Source organism: Nuphar pumila, chromosome 2, assembly GCF_984573655.1.
Source record: "Nuphar pumila chromosome 2, dmNupPumi1.hap1.1, whole genome shotgun sequence".
Taxonomy (NCBI): Eukaryota; Viridiplantae; Streptophyta; class Magnoliopsida; order Nymphaeales; family Nymphaeaceae; genus Nuphar; species Nuphar pumila.
The window spans coordinates 41,103,546-41,121,058 of NC_143250.1; the positions used below are offsets into that span (position 1 = coordinate 41,103,546).

The 17,513-nt window shown below is 39.0% G+C and overlaps 2 protein-coding genes and 1 pseudogene across 2 annotated transcripts in view; 1 reads left to right on the forward strand and 2 right to left on the reverse strand.

Annotated features, from left to right (window-relative positions):
* Positions 1-2,577, forward strand: part of LOC149845326 (mediator of RNA polymerase II transcription subunit 31-like) — a 55,024-nt gene extending 52,447 nt beyond the window's left edge. The window contains exons 4-6 of the mRNA XM_089997568.1: positions 823-1,076; positions 2,132-2,217; positions 2,308-2,577. Coding sequence (XP_089853694.1) covers positions 823-1,076; positions 2,132-2,144 — 267 coding nt within the window. The 3' untranslated portion in view covers positions 2,145-2,217; positions 2,308-2,577. The remainder of the gene's footprint in view (positions 1-822; positions 1,077-2,131; positions 2,218-2,307) is intronic.
* Positions 2,578-4,078: 1,501 nt separating this feature from the next.
* LOC149845327 (uncharacterized protein At1g28695 pseudogene) lies at positions 4,079-5,749 on the reverse strand (annotated as a pseudogene).
* Positions 5,750-10,836: 5,087 nt separating this feature from the next.
* Positions 10,837-17,513, reverse strand: part of LOC149845328 (transcription factor GTE6-like) — a 46,394-nt gene continuing 39,717 nt past the window's right edge. Inside the window, exons 5-9 of the mRNA XM_089995696.1 lie at positions 16,622-16,846; positions 16,357-16,455; positions 16,020-16,078; positions 11,573-11,723; positions 10,837-11,329 (exon numbers count right to left, since the gene is read on the reverse strand). Coding sequence (XP_089851822.1) covers positions 11,165-11,329; positions 11,573-11,723; positions 16,020-16,078; positions 16,357-16,455; positions 16,622-16,846 — 699 coding nt within the window. The 3' untranslated portion in view covers positions 10,837-11,164. The remainder of the gene's footprint in view (positions 11,330-11,572; positions 11,724-16,019; positions 16,079-16,356; positions 16,456-16,621; positions 16,847-17,513) is intronic.

The window sequence follows — 17,513 nt, forward strand, 5'->3', positions numbered from 1 at the left end:
ACTTATTAGCCATTAGATAAGTGGATGTGTTTCAGCAATTCGTCATCCAGTCACACAGAGAGATGGGATCAGGTGCACCAACTATTCCGATCTGGTTGCATTGGATTCACCAGGACAGTAAGGGATGCTTGCTTTGGAACTGGATTCACTATGGATGCTGACATGCCCATCATGGGTTGGTTCTGTCACCCAACCAATCAGACAGCTGGAGCATCTGATCCAGTCTGACATGTGGAAGTAGATTTAACACTTGAAGTACAGTTGCACAAGTTTCTCCATTGCCTTTGTGAGGCTGGAAGCCCGGGGACCAAGTTAGCAGCTTTCTATCTACTTGCTTCTACTTTTATTTGTGTGCTCTTGAGCATGAAAAACTGGGCACGTCATCACTTGTCATTGTGTTTGCCAATCACAGTTCATACTAATAAACTATTCTTCTTACAATTCACACACACACACACACACACACACACCATGTTCCATATATTCATGATGCATTTTCTGATTGCTTTTCTAGGTTGAGGGTATGACTGTACCCTTATGTTCCATTAATAAATGTACTTCCTTGAAATTGAATTTTGAAAGATTTCAAAGACTTGAGTCTCTTTCCTGTTATGCTGCTTATTTCTAGCCTACCTAGTGTCTATTGATTCACCACCTATTGATGTTTTTGCTAATATGCTACATGTCATGATTAATAACTTAGGATCCTTTTTGTAATAATATTTTTCAAGTCTTCTATCGTCTATGTTTTGTTCCACATTCTCTCATGTTTTATTGTGGAAATGCTCAATGTATGCTAATGTTTTCTTTTGGGCTTCACAGGAATTGGCTCATCGACAGCAGTTCTATCTCTGGAAGAACTACAGGAACAATCGGCTGAAGCACATATTACCTCGATCTCTCCCTGAATCTACAGCCCCACCACCTGCTCCATCACTACCTGCACCACCTGTGCCAGCATCAGCCGCTCCTTCAGCACCATCTGCACCTTCTCCAATGCAGCTGACTGTGCCATCAGGATCTAATTTCATGAAGGTGGACATGAGAAACACTGCAGGAGACAGAAGAAAAAGAAAGTACGTTGTAGTTTACTCTCTATTTTGCATATTTTTTACTTTGTGTTTTGCATATTTTATCTTGTTGAAGAATCAAATAGCTAACCAATCTGGATGTCCTTGACTGCCCTTGCCACTATTGTGGGTACAATGGACTAACCTTGTAATAGTGCAGTTTAGATTTGACCCACCAGTATTTCTCTGTTTGGTTCACCTTAATAGAAAACCACTATCTGGTCCTGCTCATTAGCGATTCAAAAATTTACTCATCTGAATATGAGGATGAATTCCATAAGGTGATCTTGCATGGAGCAGATATCATTTTTTCAAGATGGTGATCGCCCCACGTTGGGATGGTCTACCCATTAACTTATCCCCCCGTGTTTCCATTTGTTGAGCTCTTTCCCTCTTGAAGCACTGACTGGTGTCGTGATAGGAAATGTGTTATAAGATCATGGTATAAGAGAGTTCTTTTAGGAATCTTGGTGGTTCTTTAGCCATTTTCTATTCCTGCATCTACCTAGAGGCATGAACCCGTGCATTATAAATACCTGGGATGGAGGTTATGTTTTTATGCATAAGATGCATGAGTTCCTAGGCCTGCTACAAGTTCATGCTTCTCTTCACTTTGTCTGGAGACTCTGGTTATTGGTTGAACTATAAGAAATCCTGTAATCCAATCACTGCAACAGAGGTTATCTTGTCAAAACTCATTCAATAGCTAGTTTCTGCAGCTTAAGATGCACACCAACATAACTAACTTGATCCTGTGTAAATCCTGTTGAGATAGTTGCTTCAAGACTCGTTGGGATGGGGACCAATTTCGTTCTTTGCTGTATCAAGAAATCCAATTTTCTTTCTGATGCCAAACTGCAAGGTTTCGTAACTGGTCTTCTTTTGTGTGTGTGTGTGTGTGTGTGGGGGGGGGGGGGGGGGGGGGGGGGGTGTGTGGGTTCCTATTGTGCATCTCTGCATGTGTTGGTGTATGACTGTTTGTGTGGTGTGCACATGCTAGAGTGTGTGTTTTGCTCATTTGCAAGTAAATTCTAAAGGTTTTTATTGGATTGCATCTGCAGGAAAGATGGTTAACAAGGAAATGCCAAGCTCTGTGGCATCTGTATGATTTTATTCTATTGGAAACCAATAGACAGAGAAACGAATTGTAAGATGAATTTTCAAATTATGATTTTCTTACAGATGATGTTATATACAGGGTAAAGACTAAAGGTTTCTATTGAATTTATGGCTGCAGGAAAGATGCTTAACGAGGAAGCCCAAGCTCAAAGTGGCAATTGTATGGTTTTCGTTTATCCTATTAGAAAAGAAAATTGGAAGATGAGTTTTCTAGGTATGATTCTTGGTTATTAATTATGATAGACGTTAGATTTCCATTTTACCTTTTGTATGAATGTCTAGTCTGGTGGGAGTCAATAAATTCTTCATACATGTAATCTACAAGGTCAATGTGGGCCCCATGTTTTCCCACGGATACAGGGTTATCGTATGAAAAGCGGTTCATACCTCCCTTGTGAGAAGCATTTTTCTGCTTGCCACCCTTGGGGCCCATGGAATGCTGTCATGTGATTGGCCTGTGTCACACAGGGAGGCACTTAAGCACGCCCTGAATCTCCAACAGATGCCCAAAAAACTTGCAGTTCCCATAATTTTTTTTTTTTTTTTTTGAAAGGCAAGCTGGGGTTAGGCAGACCCACCAGTTAATATTCAAAGTACCATTGGGGTTTGAACCTGCAACGTCCCACCACAAGGAGAGTGCACTGATAGCTCCTACCAACCACGCAGAGCGCGGAGCGTTGGTATATAGTCTCCATAATTTCATGCTAACTGTTTTAGGTGTTGACATTACACCTGGCACGTGACAGCAGCTAGCTATCAATCAAGGCTTTATCTTTATAGCAGTAGGCAGTTCAAGAAATCATTAAGGTACTTGAGATCAGACCCAAGGGGTTTGGCGTAGTGGGATGGGGCCTGAGGTAGTCTAGGTTCAAATCCCATGGGCGTCACCCCATGCGTAAGCCGAAGCTTGGCGACTCCCTGGGGTCGAGGGGTAAGGACATGGACAGGGCCCGTAAGTATGGCAGGCTGAGCCAGCACGGTTAGGACTGTACCCCTGGAGCAGTTTCTCCAAGTAAAAATAAAAAAAAATAAAGGTACTTGAGATCGGATCCCATGAATGGGATTATTGGTTTGGCTTGCCTAGTTTTTCGAATTCTTTGGCTTGAAACAGGAGTTGATAAAAAAAACAAAACAAAACAAAAAGATGGTCGAAATTTTGGGCCATGATCGCAGCATTTTAATCAGACTGCGCTGCAATGACTTAAGATTGGTCAGACATGGATTAGGGATGCCAACGGCTTGGACACAGGCTTGATCATTAGATGAAAATCTGAATCCTTGGATCTTAACTAATCTGATGCAGTCGAATTGAATCTATATCCAAATTTTGACTGGGGCCCTTTGGAAAATAAAACAGGAGTAATGTGAATGTCAAAACCAGAACTAATATAAGAACGGTAGTATAAGTGTAAAAATCAGAACTAATAGAAAAACGGTATTATAAAAGTGTGCTTGTTCCACCCCAAGGGTTTGCCTACTTGGCCTCAGGCTTGGCGATAGGGAGCTTTCTCTATTCTAAGTTTGAGTCCCCTAGTGGGCGCTCCCTTTTGCAAGCTGAAGCATGGTTGCTCTTCTTGGGGGTCAAGGGGAGTACACCACAGTTTTTTGCCACTGGACGGTAACCGTTGGTACAGTAGGCTTTTCGATTAGGTCTCTGTTTCGGGAGGCAGTTTTTCCGCCCCCATGAAAAAAAAGTGTGATGAGCCTATGCTTTGAAAATGCACCTTGAGATCAAGCTCATCTACTGTGCAATAGGAGCTCAGTTCGTAGATACTACATATGAGTCTGAAGGCCATGTAGGGTGTGCATGGCTCATTGGATTTAGATTCTGGGAGAGATGGAAATTTCATTGAGAAACAAAGTTCAAAATTGTTAAATGGGCTTTACGATCACATCATTGATACCTGACAAGCCTTTGATTCAGGCCATGACCCAACAGAGTTCTCATTGCTTGTAGCCATGAAACTCTTCCAACCATCAAGATGGGCTCTCAAGTCTGTCATCTTGGCCTTTATACTCTTACAGCAGTTAGCATGCATTGTGACCACCTCCCTCAAGTCCCTGCTCTTCTGGCAGAACCCTCCAAAGTAGAGTGTGTCCAGAATCCTGAATCTCAGGCCCAGGTGTTCAAAAACCCCATTGCTCTTGAAGATATCAAGCACATCTTGTTCTTTCATGAATGTGAAGATGTTCCTGCTCTCATACCACATGTTGTATAGCTTGATAGTCTTGTTGTTCGAGCGCACGAAATAGAAGCCGGTGTTAAATGGATTAGAGGTATCATATGGTCGTCCATTATATCCATCACAGCTTATCTGCAGATCATCCTCCGGAGATAACAGCAGGAATGGGTTCCGGAACCACAAGATATCAGCATCCTGCAGATAAAAATATGGCAAATAGCATATCTTATATGCAAACGGGTCAGGTTTTGGATCCTAAAATACATTGGGGAGTCCGATCGGTTCGGATCCCAGACAGCCAAATTTTGCAAATTCCTCTTCCTGAATCCGACCCATTTGCAACTCTACATTAATTTTTAGTTTTAATTCAAGACTGATAAGGGGCTTGGTTTGAACTGACTTATTTATTACAAGGGCTTGAGTTAGGTCCACTTGCACACCAACTGGGTCCAATGTTAAGTGGGATGATCCATGCTAGTTCATTGTGTTATATGCAGAACTTCCAACTGACTATTAACTGAAGCAACTCAAGACATGGAGGTCGTAGCTTGAGCTACTCTCTCTCTCAGCAGGAAGTTGCCTGAGTTATTGGTCTACCATTAATTTGAATGATGTGATCAGAGTGTTGCATCAATTATCATACTAAATTGTGGGGCTAGAGTGGATCACAAGCTCACAGCCTACATTGTGGTTCATGTAACTGGGAAAACTATATGTGCAAATTATATTATTATAGTGTGCTCACATTGGTGCACCATATGGTTCCAAGCATATGACTAGGAAATCTAAAAGAAGCAAAGTCTTACAAAGCTTTTGCGAATGGGAGAGTGCCATGTTTGTCTCTACCATGATCAATTCATTTTTTCCCAAGAGGGCCAAGTTGAATGTTTAATAGGCATGTTTAAAAATGCATCTTCATGTACACATTCTAGCAGAGAGACTTACACTGAAGATGAAGCTGTAGCCTCGGGCAAGCACCTTGGCTAAGAAGAGGGTTCTCTTCCACATCATCTTGATAAAATCCTTGCCCATGAAGGGTTTTTCTCCAGAGAAATCGACACCATCTGTGATGACTTTGTAGCAGTGTAGGAGGCGAGCTCGACACTGGTCGAAGGCAGATTCGTCAAAGGCAGCAATGAGGAGGTGCTGGATCAAAGGTTGAGTGCCTTCACCTTGCTCTAAGCTTTGTAGGAAGAGATCAAGCATGTTGTCGTTCCCTGTAGTGTATGCTTTGTTCATGCCTACTATTATGAGGGTCTTGTTCCCCATGGAGGCTCTCTCTAGTTCAGCTTCAAGCGGGTCCTTTGTAAGTTTGTAACCAAGAAAATATGAATCTTGTGGTAGGTAATGTGGAAAAAGAATATTACAAAAACCAACCAAACTTTTCATCTAGTTATAGAAACAAACTTAATATTAAGTTTATTACAATCAACTGCTTTATCTTAATGCATTTCAAATAACCTGAGCTGTAGAACAGTATGTCTTTTTTTTTTAACAAACTCATCTTATGTAATCTCATTGTCTTTGTTAAACAAATCGACGAATGTGGGTGTTTTAGTTACTTTGACTAAACAAAGGCCAGGTGCATGTAAGGCCAAGCGTGTGGTTTAAAACACAAATGGTAAAAATTGACAGCTAAATGTAGGTATCAAAACGTTTTGGTGGTTTTCTGTAAGTAGTTGATGAGTTAGGCCTCTTTTATGATTTACTCGTGTGAAAAAAATATTGGGGAAGGGCATTATGTAGAATTTGTCTCATAGTTATGGGGGTTTTAACAAATATCGCTGTATTTTTTTGCTTTCCCTCTAAAATTCACCCTTCGCAATGAGTGGGGTTGATTTTTTCAAGTCTTGGTCATTCTCCCTCTTGCTAAGTGTGCTAGGTTTTTTAACCAAAAAAAGGAGCCTTACATTAGCTATAGTACAAAATATGTAACAACAACCTTCCTGCTACCTTTAAGGCTCATGGGCTCTTAGGAATAGGTTGATTAGCATTTGTAAACCCAACTTTTGAAGGCAGTTTTGATTGAGCAACTTCCTTTAGATAGTGAATCTTAAGGTAATTGTTGCTTGTGGAGGGGTTTTATTGTTCCAAACTTTCTTGTATACCTGATCTTGTGGACATTTTTTTCTAATGATTCTCATGCACTTCTCATTGAATATTCCTTTGTTGACATTCATTGAATCTTGTCTTCTTTCCCAAGTTGCCATTATTGCCTTTCTATTGCTCTCATATCTTGTATGGGTAAGATGAATGTTGGGATGAGAACCTTTGTCTATGACATTCATGAGTTGAATGTTATGGTATAATACAATACTTATTGATAGTTTGAAGGCAACTGAAGAAGGCTACATGGCATCCATGGATCAATCCAAAATTCAACCGTTCTCCCTTCTCCAACAGCCCATCTTATACTCTCTTTTAATGTACTGAAGGCATCAGTAGATACTCCCTTCCACCCATAAGATGTGATCTTGCTCTTCCTAGGCACCCACATGAACCCCTTTAGTAGATATTTAGCCTTGACTAGCTAAGTTCATAAAGTAACTTGTCATTGGCATATCATCCATGCTAATTTAGTAAGAACCATGACGTTGGTCTCTTCAATGTTGAATGCCAAGACCTCCCTCCACCTTGTGTTTGCAAACTTGATTCCAGTTTAAAAGGTGTGAACGCATGTGGTAGTTATCTTCTTGACATAAGAACTCGCTGTATTTTTTTACTATTGAAAAAATGTGGCATTATTTTCTCATTTTCATCACTAATTTTTGTCTCTATTTTTTGCTGATTAAGGCACAAGAGATATTTTAATTTTTTTACGAGAAATTGACAGACGGTTAGTTGTCATTCTAAATGCATAAGACTAGGGATTTAACTAGGGCTGTCATCGAACCCCAAAGGGGTTAGCGTAGTTGGAGTCAGACAGGCATTTGGGGTTCCACTCCCTCGGGCGCTACCGCCTTTCATAAGTCGAAGCCCAACTAGGCCCTGGGGGTGAGGGTTCTAGCCCTAGTGTTTTACGCCGTCGAGATGGCATGTCCCGAGTCCCAAACACAATTTCTCCAAGCAAATTATGGGGGGAAAACTAGGACTATCAACAAGTTGGGTTTGTATCGGACACCCCCGACCCGACTCGAACCTGAATTTTGGGTATGGGTATGAAAAATTCTGACCCGAATATATTTGCATTATTATTTTCTGAAATTATGCAGGTCCAGATTTGGGATTCCATTTTTGTGACCCGACAAAACCCCAAGCCCAGTGATTTGTTATTTAGGTGGGTCCAGCACTAATGAATCGGCTACCTGACCCATTGACATCCCTAGATTTAACCTTGTAAAATGAATCATCCTTATCAAGTTTGGCAATGTGATCTTAGGGGGGGACTTTATACCACTCAAACTCAATTAACAATCAAATAATCCGACATTAGAGTGGGAGGAACTCAAAGTGACTCTTCATAAATTGGAGCTGAGTAAGGGGCAAGCTTGCTCCAAGAGCTTTTTGTCCAACTTGACCGTTCCTGATACTGGGGCAAGTGGGTCTACTAAACCTGACTCAGAAACCAAATCCTTTAGGTCTTACATGATGTAACTGTGTCATGTCCAACGTTTTTATTCATTTAAGAAGCGGGTAGGATCTCATGCATAAAACTTTAGAACAAAAACCAATTTATAGCCTGCATGAATATGTACATATTCTTAATTTCATGGAGCTACCTAATCATTATCTTCTGAAACGCTAATTAACATAATTTTTTCCTGTATTTAATACACACTACTAAATTTCCTAATTAAGTTCACCTCTTTTAACCTTGTTCAAGTCAAACTCGTTAGCAACTTGCCCGGTTTGTGTTAGAGCAAACTCATTTAATCCGTATTGTTTATTGAAAACCTGATTTACACCTAAACCGAACCAATCTGACCCGTTAAAGGCTTCATGGAGCACCTACTCGACCTATTTAAACCTGACCCGATGTTAGGCAGGAACCCACACAGGCATTCGGAATTGCCAAAACCATAAACATTACCTCAATGTTACCAGAATCAAATCGAATTGCATTATTCGAATCAAATTAGCACCAAATCAAATCGCTTTAGGGGTCGAATCATGCCATACTAAAAATTTTGATCAATCCAAATCTCTCTCTCTCTCTCTCTCTCTCTCTCTCTCTCTCTCTCTCTCTCTCTCTCTCTCTCTCTATATATATATATATATATATATATATATATATATATATATATATATATATATATATATATATATATATATATATATATTAGAATTACTTGTGTAAGAGAAGATTAAGAGAATTGTTCGTAAGAGAACAAAGATAAAAGGGCACCTTATGAGATAATGAATCAGAGTGTGTTGGAGAGAGTATGGTACCCCACCTCCCTGAATTGGATTCAATGAAGAATGAAAGCCCCAGAACCACAACAAGCCCAAGAACCAACATAATGACTCCTCTTACCATAGTCTTCTTCTTGCAGCTCATTCCTGCAAACTTCCAGCCATGGGTATCCTCTTCTTTAATGCAAGTATGAGGATGCCAACGTAGCTAGGCCATGCATTTCTTGTGACCGCTCCAACCCAACTTATGCTTGTAAAAGGGTGTCATTGGTAGCAACTCCTTGTTTTAATTGTTCTATTTACAAGTTAGTCTACAGTTGTGACCAAAGAATATGGGTAATCTTGATTATTGTGCAGCATATATAATTATGATCACTTTCTTATATATTTAACCAAACAATTAATTAAATGATAGTCTCTAATTAAGGTTAGAAAAACGGCAGTATGAAATGATTGTCAATTAAGTTTAAGAACAGGTGACCATATAAAATCTCTGCTGTTGATTTGATTATCATTCCAATTTCCTGCATTTCTTGTCACTGTAGTTGACCAATGATTCTATTGGCTGAAATGCACATCGTTTGTGCAAGCAAGCAGGATTGTGATATCTTCTCAAGCAAGCCAAATGAGGATGTTGACTACTTGTTGTAGCGATTAAAGATTTGATACCCGAACGCAGCTAGAAGCTAAGTTATCTAGGAATTTCTAAGAAAATGCAGGAAATTGGAAAGAAATGCAAGAAATAACTGAAATAATAGAAAATTCAATCAAATTGGAAATAATCTCATATCCAACTCTCCTCTTGACTCTGTCCCTCTCATCTTTCTATAGAATAGAGGTTACAATCATGATGATTCAAGTTTCCTATCTTGAAGCATCCTAATTTTAAGAAACTGCTAAATGTAGATACGGATCTGTTACATGGATCCAATATCTATTAAATAAAATCTAAAATAATCTAAACTGTAAAATGGATCCAATAATCTAACCCAAATAACAAAATACTTTAAAAACACCAATAGGACCTAATAGACTCATATTAAGACCAGCTTGTGCTCTGCGTCCTATTGGTGCACACTGCAAATCCTGAATATTGGTTCCAGATCCAAGAAGACTTAGGTCCATCGAAATGATTCATAATACTGTCGCAAAATTTTTTATGACAGAAGAACCCTCACCAAGATCAGGGTCACTTAGTGGGCCCGACTACCTGCAAGCTAAAACTCCAGGTTGAGGACACAACCACGCAGCCTTACATGACCCAAACATGATAAAGCATCATCAACCCTCATAAGCCAGTGGGATTCGGTCCTGGGCCTTCAGCTTGACACAGGACCCCGCTGACCACATGGATAACCACGGCAACGATATTGCAATTTTGTTTATCATTTGTATGTAAAGTTTGTTCATTTCTCATGGTTTCTTGCAATTTTGTTTATCATTTGTATGTAAAGTTTGTTCATTTCTCATGGTTTCCCTGGATTAAAAGATGGAAACTGCATTCAAATCTCTGGCCCAACCTCCCCCTCCCACACCAATCTCAAATCCCCATCCTGTGGTAGATTTCAGATTCAGCATTGCATAACGCAGATCCTAATTTTTTTTAATCACACAAGAAATTGAAGACATGACTGCACTGGTCTTAGCCTGCTGAACCTATTGTTGCTGTCTTAGTGGCGTAAAACTCTGAGAGCACACGGATCAACCCGGTGTGGGCTCCACGCTAAAAGCAGTAAACGGTTTCAAAATCAGAAGTATTCAGAAGCCCCCTAAGTGAAAACCATTTCAGGTAGATCCATAGCTTTGTACATGGTTGGGGGCCTTGGTGCAGGGTGGCTGTGAACCCACCCGGGAGTTTACCTGAGAGAGGGGCAGGCCCATTAAGTGACCCTGAGAGAGGGGCAAGCCCATCAAACAAAGAAAGTTAAGCCGATCATCATTTAATAGGAGCCATCATTCAAAGGTATGAAATGGACGGTGGCATGATCGATCTGGTGCACTTTTCTTTCCAGTCCTATTTTCGTTGCTTAAAATCTTCTCGATCAAATGATCCTCCCCATTTGTTAAGTGAAAACAACCTTAGCAAAACACCACAGCAAGCACGCAAGATGCAAAACTGAACCAAGTGCACATCCATTTCAAATTTAGCGGCTACACCTGCCTTCCAGCAAAAAAGGAACAAGATTCAACGACCGCAGATACTTTTACGCAGAGCCACAAATGCTAAACCAGTTACTGGTTATCTAGTTGGTAGCAATGCCATTAAGTTATAATCTGCATCAACATGATTTCAGAACACCAGGATTGGAAGGTTGTACCAGATGTGCCACAGCTATAGTGACAAGCATCAACTTGGTTAGTAGCTTCTGCTCTTTTCAGTACACTAAACCTTCAAACTGAGAGATGACAGCCGCTTAATTGTGAGGGAGCACCCAGCTGTTATGTTGCAATCTTTCTGCTTCTTTTTTTTGCATTCTTAGCGATGGCATCAGTTACCTCCCTTTTGCGCTTCGGGTTTGTGTTATCCTTGTTGGCAGAGCTTCTTGCTTGAAGATCCAATGCTTCTTTCACGAAATACTTTAACCGCCATAATGTGGACGCACTCTACACGCAATAAGATATTACCAGGTTATGAAGTCTTGACTAACAGTGTTTGGATACACCCCGCTTATCCAGAAAAGTGGAGCAAGCTCAGATATTGCACTATGATCTACAATTCAATGCTGATCCCACTTTTATCTAACAGAGTGTATCAAAACCCCCTTTAATCTGATTATCGGAATCATGAAAGTAGAGAAGCCGTGTAAACTGCAATAAGTTGGATCTTCAGAAAGAAAAACTAGCAACCTGAGCATCTATATCAAGGTCCACCTCTTCAGCTGTAGCCAAGAAGCTTGGATTTTTCTGAGCAATAATTTCAAGTGCCTTAGTAAGATCTTCAGGAGATAACCGGCTGAGGTTTGCTCCAAGTTGTCTCTTTTCTTCTGTGGACATCGCCCTAGAGTATAATCAAAATTCATGAGATTGAAGTCTTCAAGAAAACTTGTGAAATCTCAAGCACACAAAACATATGATCAATTTTTTGTGGTCATAAGAAGCCCGTGGAGAAACAGGGAAGAGCAACATGAAAATTTTGAAAACCAAACTGACATCTTTTAGAACTCGGCCTCCTTCTAACATTTAGCAGTGCAAGGACCATAATTCTTAAGAAGAAAAAGAGTATAACTCCCAGGCTGCGTTTGAAAGCCTCCAGTCTCAGATCCGAGGATCTGAGATGGAGTGGGACACATTGATGCAGTGTGTTAAAGTTGTATATATATAGCTATATATACCTAATATAATGTGAATGCACATATATATGCATATAAATATGTATATGTATAATTTATATTGTTGTAATAGGTAATACCCATTAGGGGTATTTTTGTCTTTTCACATTATGTAATATGATGTGCCCATTATGGGCACTTTAGACTTTTTTTGTCCTTTTATTTCCAGCTAAGGGCATTCCTGTCCTTAGTACAAAGAGCAGTTGAGGGTGCTCCCAATGGCTCTTTGAGCTGTCTATTGCCCATATAAAGGGAATGAATCCCCTTCTTGTAACATGGTTTTCTTGAGCATTTTATATATAAATTTTGTTATTTTTATTTTCTGTTTTGCTTAGCCCATAAGAGGCTTTTGTGTTGATTGTATTGGTCTATAAGAGACCTTGTGTTTGTGTGCACTTATTGTAATCTTGTAAGCCCATAAATGACAACCTCTTGTGCACTTCCTTATTTCATTACATGGTATCATAGACTTGGAGCTCTTGAATTGTAATTTGTGTATTCGAAGATTGTGTGGTGGTTCCTAAGTTCAAGGGAGCATTGGATCGTTGCTTCGGGAAATGTGCCATCAACCTTCATCATTTTTTCTCGGTAATGAAATAAAGAAGTGCACAAGAGGTTGCCACTTATGGGCTTACAAGATTACAATAAGTGCACACAAACACAAGGTTTCTTATGGACCAATACAATCAACACAAAAGCCTGTTATGGGCTAAGAAAACACAAATAAAAATAACAAAATTTATATATAAAATGCTCAAGAAAAGCATGTTACAAGAAGGGGATACATCCCCTTTATATAGGCAATAGAGAGCTAAAAGAGCCATTGGGAGCACCCCCACGGCTATAGGCTATAAATATAGCCATTAGGGAGCTCCTGCTAAGGACAGTAATGCCTTAGCTGGAAATAAAAGGACAAAAAATAAAGAAAAGAAAGAAAAATAGAAAAGGTCTAATGTGCCCCTAATGGGCACAGCCTATTACATAATGTGAAATGTCAAAAATACCCCTAATGGGTATTACCTATTGCAACAATATAAAATATATATACATATTTATATGTATAGATATGTACATACACATTATATAGGTATATATAGCTTATATATATACAACTTTAACAGTGTGGGCCCCATGCCAAAGTCCTAGGTAGTTCAAACAGGGGATGTTAAATCAAGGATTTGAGATCCCTGATATAAAGGAGGAAAGGGGGAGATCCATGTATCTAAGCAATGATTGGGGTGGGGGCGCTATCCGAGGAGATCCCTCATCTTTGAGACTGAAGGCTTTCAAATGTAGTCTCATTTAAAAATTTGAGTTAACTTGGTTATTTTATGGCGTTCATGGATGATCATGCATAATTTATGCATATTAGATTCACGATTTTATGCATGATTCGGCACAAAAATGGGTTAAATACCCATATTTATCAACGTTTTCCAGGGCAGTGGTTTATTTTCAAAAAGAAAAATCGCACAAATAGAGTTCACCTGCACAATTTGTTTAGAATGTTATTTCTTTTAGGAGTCTTTCTTTGAAAAACATGTTTTTGAAAAGGTAGTTTTTAGAATTTTTTGAAAACTTAAACCGAGTTTTAGAAAATATAGTTTTTAACCTAATTATGTTTTATAAATAGCATTATTAAGAAGGGGTCGACGTCCTTCCATTGGGAAAAACGCCAGCCTCTTCTCTCCCTCTCTTCATTTCTTCTCTCTATCTTTCATTCGATCACCGGTTCTTCCCCGCTTCTTCCCTTCTTTGATTTTGATTTCATCGCTCTTCTGGTCTTTGCTTTCACCGGTGCTTCTTAACCTATCGTTAGAGCGCACATTCAACCGCGGGAGCGACCGCCTCTTTTTCTCAACCCCTCCATCGAAAGTAGCTGTGTGGTTTGCTTCTTCTCCCCTGTCTCATTATTAGAGTAATGCATAGTTTAGATTTATTTTCAGCATTGCATACTATATAGCTTATTTCCATGCAATATTGTTTCATTTAGAATAATCGATTTTGATTTATGCACAGTAGATTAGAAGCATATTGCATCGTAGATTTTTTCTTGTAGTTCGTTGATATTAGTTTTTTTTAGAAACTGTAGCATCTTTAGCTTTTTTCTTCTCGGGCCTGCAAACTGATCTGCGTAATTTACATAATCACGCAGACCAGTTTGGTCTTGCCAAAACGGAATAAACCAACGTGAAACGATCTGCTGCAACCAGTGCGAACATGTGGGTAGATAACGTGATCTTTCTGCGCGCTGGATCGTTCTGCAGGTTGCTGGAATGAGCATTAAAACGCTGTTATAATAGTTGAGATAATTTTTTTATCATTGGATCTCCAGCAAGCTGTGTGATTCACGCAGTTCGTATAGCACCAAGTGTGAACAGTCCACGCTGGTTCACGCCTGACCATGTTGCACCTTGCTGAATCACGTTGAATCACACTGCTTCGCGTTGCATCTTGTTGAATCACGTTGATTAATTGCAGATCACGCACCAGCATGATCAACGATTAATCAGTTGTTATTTGCAGCAAGCGTGTTTCAGTTTATTCTGTTTAGTAGATTTTTTTTGTTCAAGTTATCATTAGATTAAATCTGCATAGTTCTGTATGTAGTTAGTTAGCATGTTTTAAATTTTTAGCATTATTTAGATTAGGTTGTTTGATCCAACTTCTTTCTTTTAATTAGTTTGTGTTAGACTTTTAATGTTATGATTAATTAGTCCATAGTTTAAGTTCATGTTTCTCCTTCACTAGTTAGTTAATTTAACAAGTCAGCATTAGGTTATTAGAATTGTTCAATTAGTTTATAGTAATTAGTTAGATTAGAATTTCTTGTTTAGTTAGTTTTGATTCAACGTTTTTCTTGAATTGTAATTAGTTAATTTGTTTTAGTTTGTTTTGCAATTAGTTAGAACTTGTTAGTTTGTTACAATTTTAGTTAGATCGTTAGATCAAATTAGTTAGTTTGTTAGAATAGTTAGTTTTGATCTATGTCACAGGGATTCGGCTAGCAGGGTGCGGCACCCGCGTCAACGCTACGAGGGTGCGGCACCCGCATCGACATGACGTGAGTGCGGGTGCGGGTGCGGTCAACACAACCCTGGGTGCGTTGACCGCACCCAGGGTCATTTTGGTCAAATTTTCAGACTTAAAAAAATATTGCGAAGAAAAAAAAAATTGACCTATATGTCACAAGGATTCTCCCAAGGTCATTTATGTCCAACTTTTGGACTATATATATATATATATATATTTTTTTTTTTTTATTTATTTTTGCCGCACCCCCGCACCCGGGTTTTTTGGAAGTGCCGCATCCCCGCACCCGCACCCATGTGACATAGGTTTTGATTCTTGTTTCTATATAACTAACATCAATTTTAGAAATAGTTTTCTGAGTTTGTTTTGTGTTTTCGTATCTATTGTGTTTTGCAGGGAAGTTTTCTTGTGCAAAGAGCCCTCCAAAGAGCCCCTCAAGGACGTGCCCCTTGAGAAAGAGACCCCTTAAGCCTGAAGGTTCAACTATAGCATCCAAGCAAACAAGAGAGGCTAGATCGCAAGTAAAAAAGACTGTCAATTTGACTTTTCTTTGATTTTTTTTTTTTTAGCCAAAGGGTCATTTACTTTACGTTGGGTTGTAATAAAGCCTTTTTATTTTTTAGCCCTCCGCAAAGAGTAACACTTTTTATTTTACTTTTTATTTAAGGCAATAAAGATTGTTCTGTGTGACGTACAAAAGTTTTTTTTTCACGTTCATTGTGTTCGACCGGACTTCACCATTAGTGTGAACCGAAATTTGAAATTTGATACATGATTTACACAAGCGAATTTTACTGAAAAACATATTTTAAAAATACTTTCTCAAAAAGTTGCATCAATGGACTTTATCATAGAATAACATCTTATAATTTACCATAAAAATACAAGTATATTTCATTATAATAAGTGGAGAAAACATTGCAGAAGCAAACCTGCACTGGAGTACCACACTTTCTCTAAGATCATCCAAATGCAAATTGAGCCCATCAAGCTGAAAATATGTAACTGATAGGTTAGTAAAGGACATCCTCTTTATGTGCTCCAGGCAAAATAAAATTGATGCTTTGAAGAATGCAATTTATCTTACCAGGTGGAGAGCATTCAAGAACTCATACTACTTACTCAAAGTATGCACATACCAACAATCATTCCAATTAACCAGCTATACATTGGATAAATGTTCATGATAAAATTAGAAGCATCAGATAAACTTTATTCTTCAACAGGCAGCAAAAGGTTTTCAACAAGGACTCTGAAAAATACACAAACCTCAGCATTTATCCGTGCTGCCATTTTGGAAACAGATGCCTCCTGAGCAACCTGCATATCCATGTTGGCTTGTGCTTCCTCCTCCTCCCTTATTCTTTCCTGGAAGATCATCAATATCAAAACAAGGTTAATACTCACGGATGGCATGCACAAGTTTGTACTAAACTACCAAGGACGATAGCTTTCATATCAAAGCTTCAGGGAAGCACCTTGCATCCAAGGCAACTGGAAAGAAATTGATGCAGAGATAGCAACAAAACTTTACCTCCTCAATAACTTTAGGCAATAATTGCAGCCACTTTTCCTCAAATTTTGCCAGTAGGGTCTTTGCCATTACATGCACATCATCATTCTCTACATTGTACTTCATCGCATTCTTGAAAACCAGCCTCACATCAGCACATATTTCACGGACATTTTTATAACCAGAGCCATCTTTCATTTCCATCAGATTCTTAATCGTACTAAAATCCATTGGCTTTTCAATTACCTAATGAGATAATCAATTGACAAATAAATACTCATCACCCTTTTGAATGAAAAGAAGAGTATAAACCAACAACCAAGCATCATTACTAAAAAGTTTTTCTCATAAATTTAGATTGCTAATACAAAACATACACCATCCATGCGGCATATAATATGGTTCATGCATGTACAAAAGCTTTCACATCTCTTACACCTCGGGTATCAGTGACAATTTCAGACTACCTACAGCAATCTACAACAATAGAGACCTTCCCTTGATGAAATAGCTTCAAAACAAGGCATTTGGCCTATGTGTTAGACAAGACTGCAGCATATATTACACAATCAAAATTCAATCAACTTAATGTACATTTAAAAGTTTTAAGCACCAATCTGACATAATCAATTTTGCCACTGTTAGTATGCTGGAAACCCCAGCTGTATGTATGAATGAGTGTGTGTATACGCGTGCGTGCATGCGCATATTAAATATTAGATGTGTCAAACCAGGTGAAAACCTTACAAGGGGAATCTTGTTTAGCTTTCTCTGGGTTTCAGTTTCAAATATAAGGTGCCCTAGTACATTTCAAATATAAGTGCCCTAGTACTATTGTTGATTTCTTTCAGCCCTAGGTTCGATTTCAAAGAGACTAGAGAGAGAGAGAGAGAGAGTTCATCGATTCATTAAC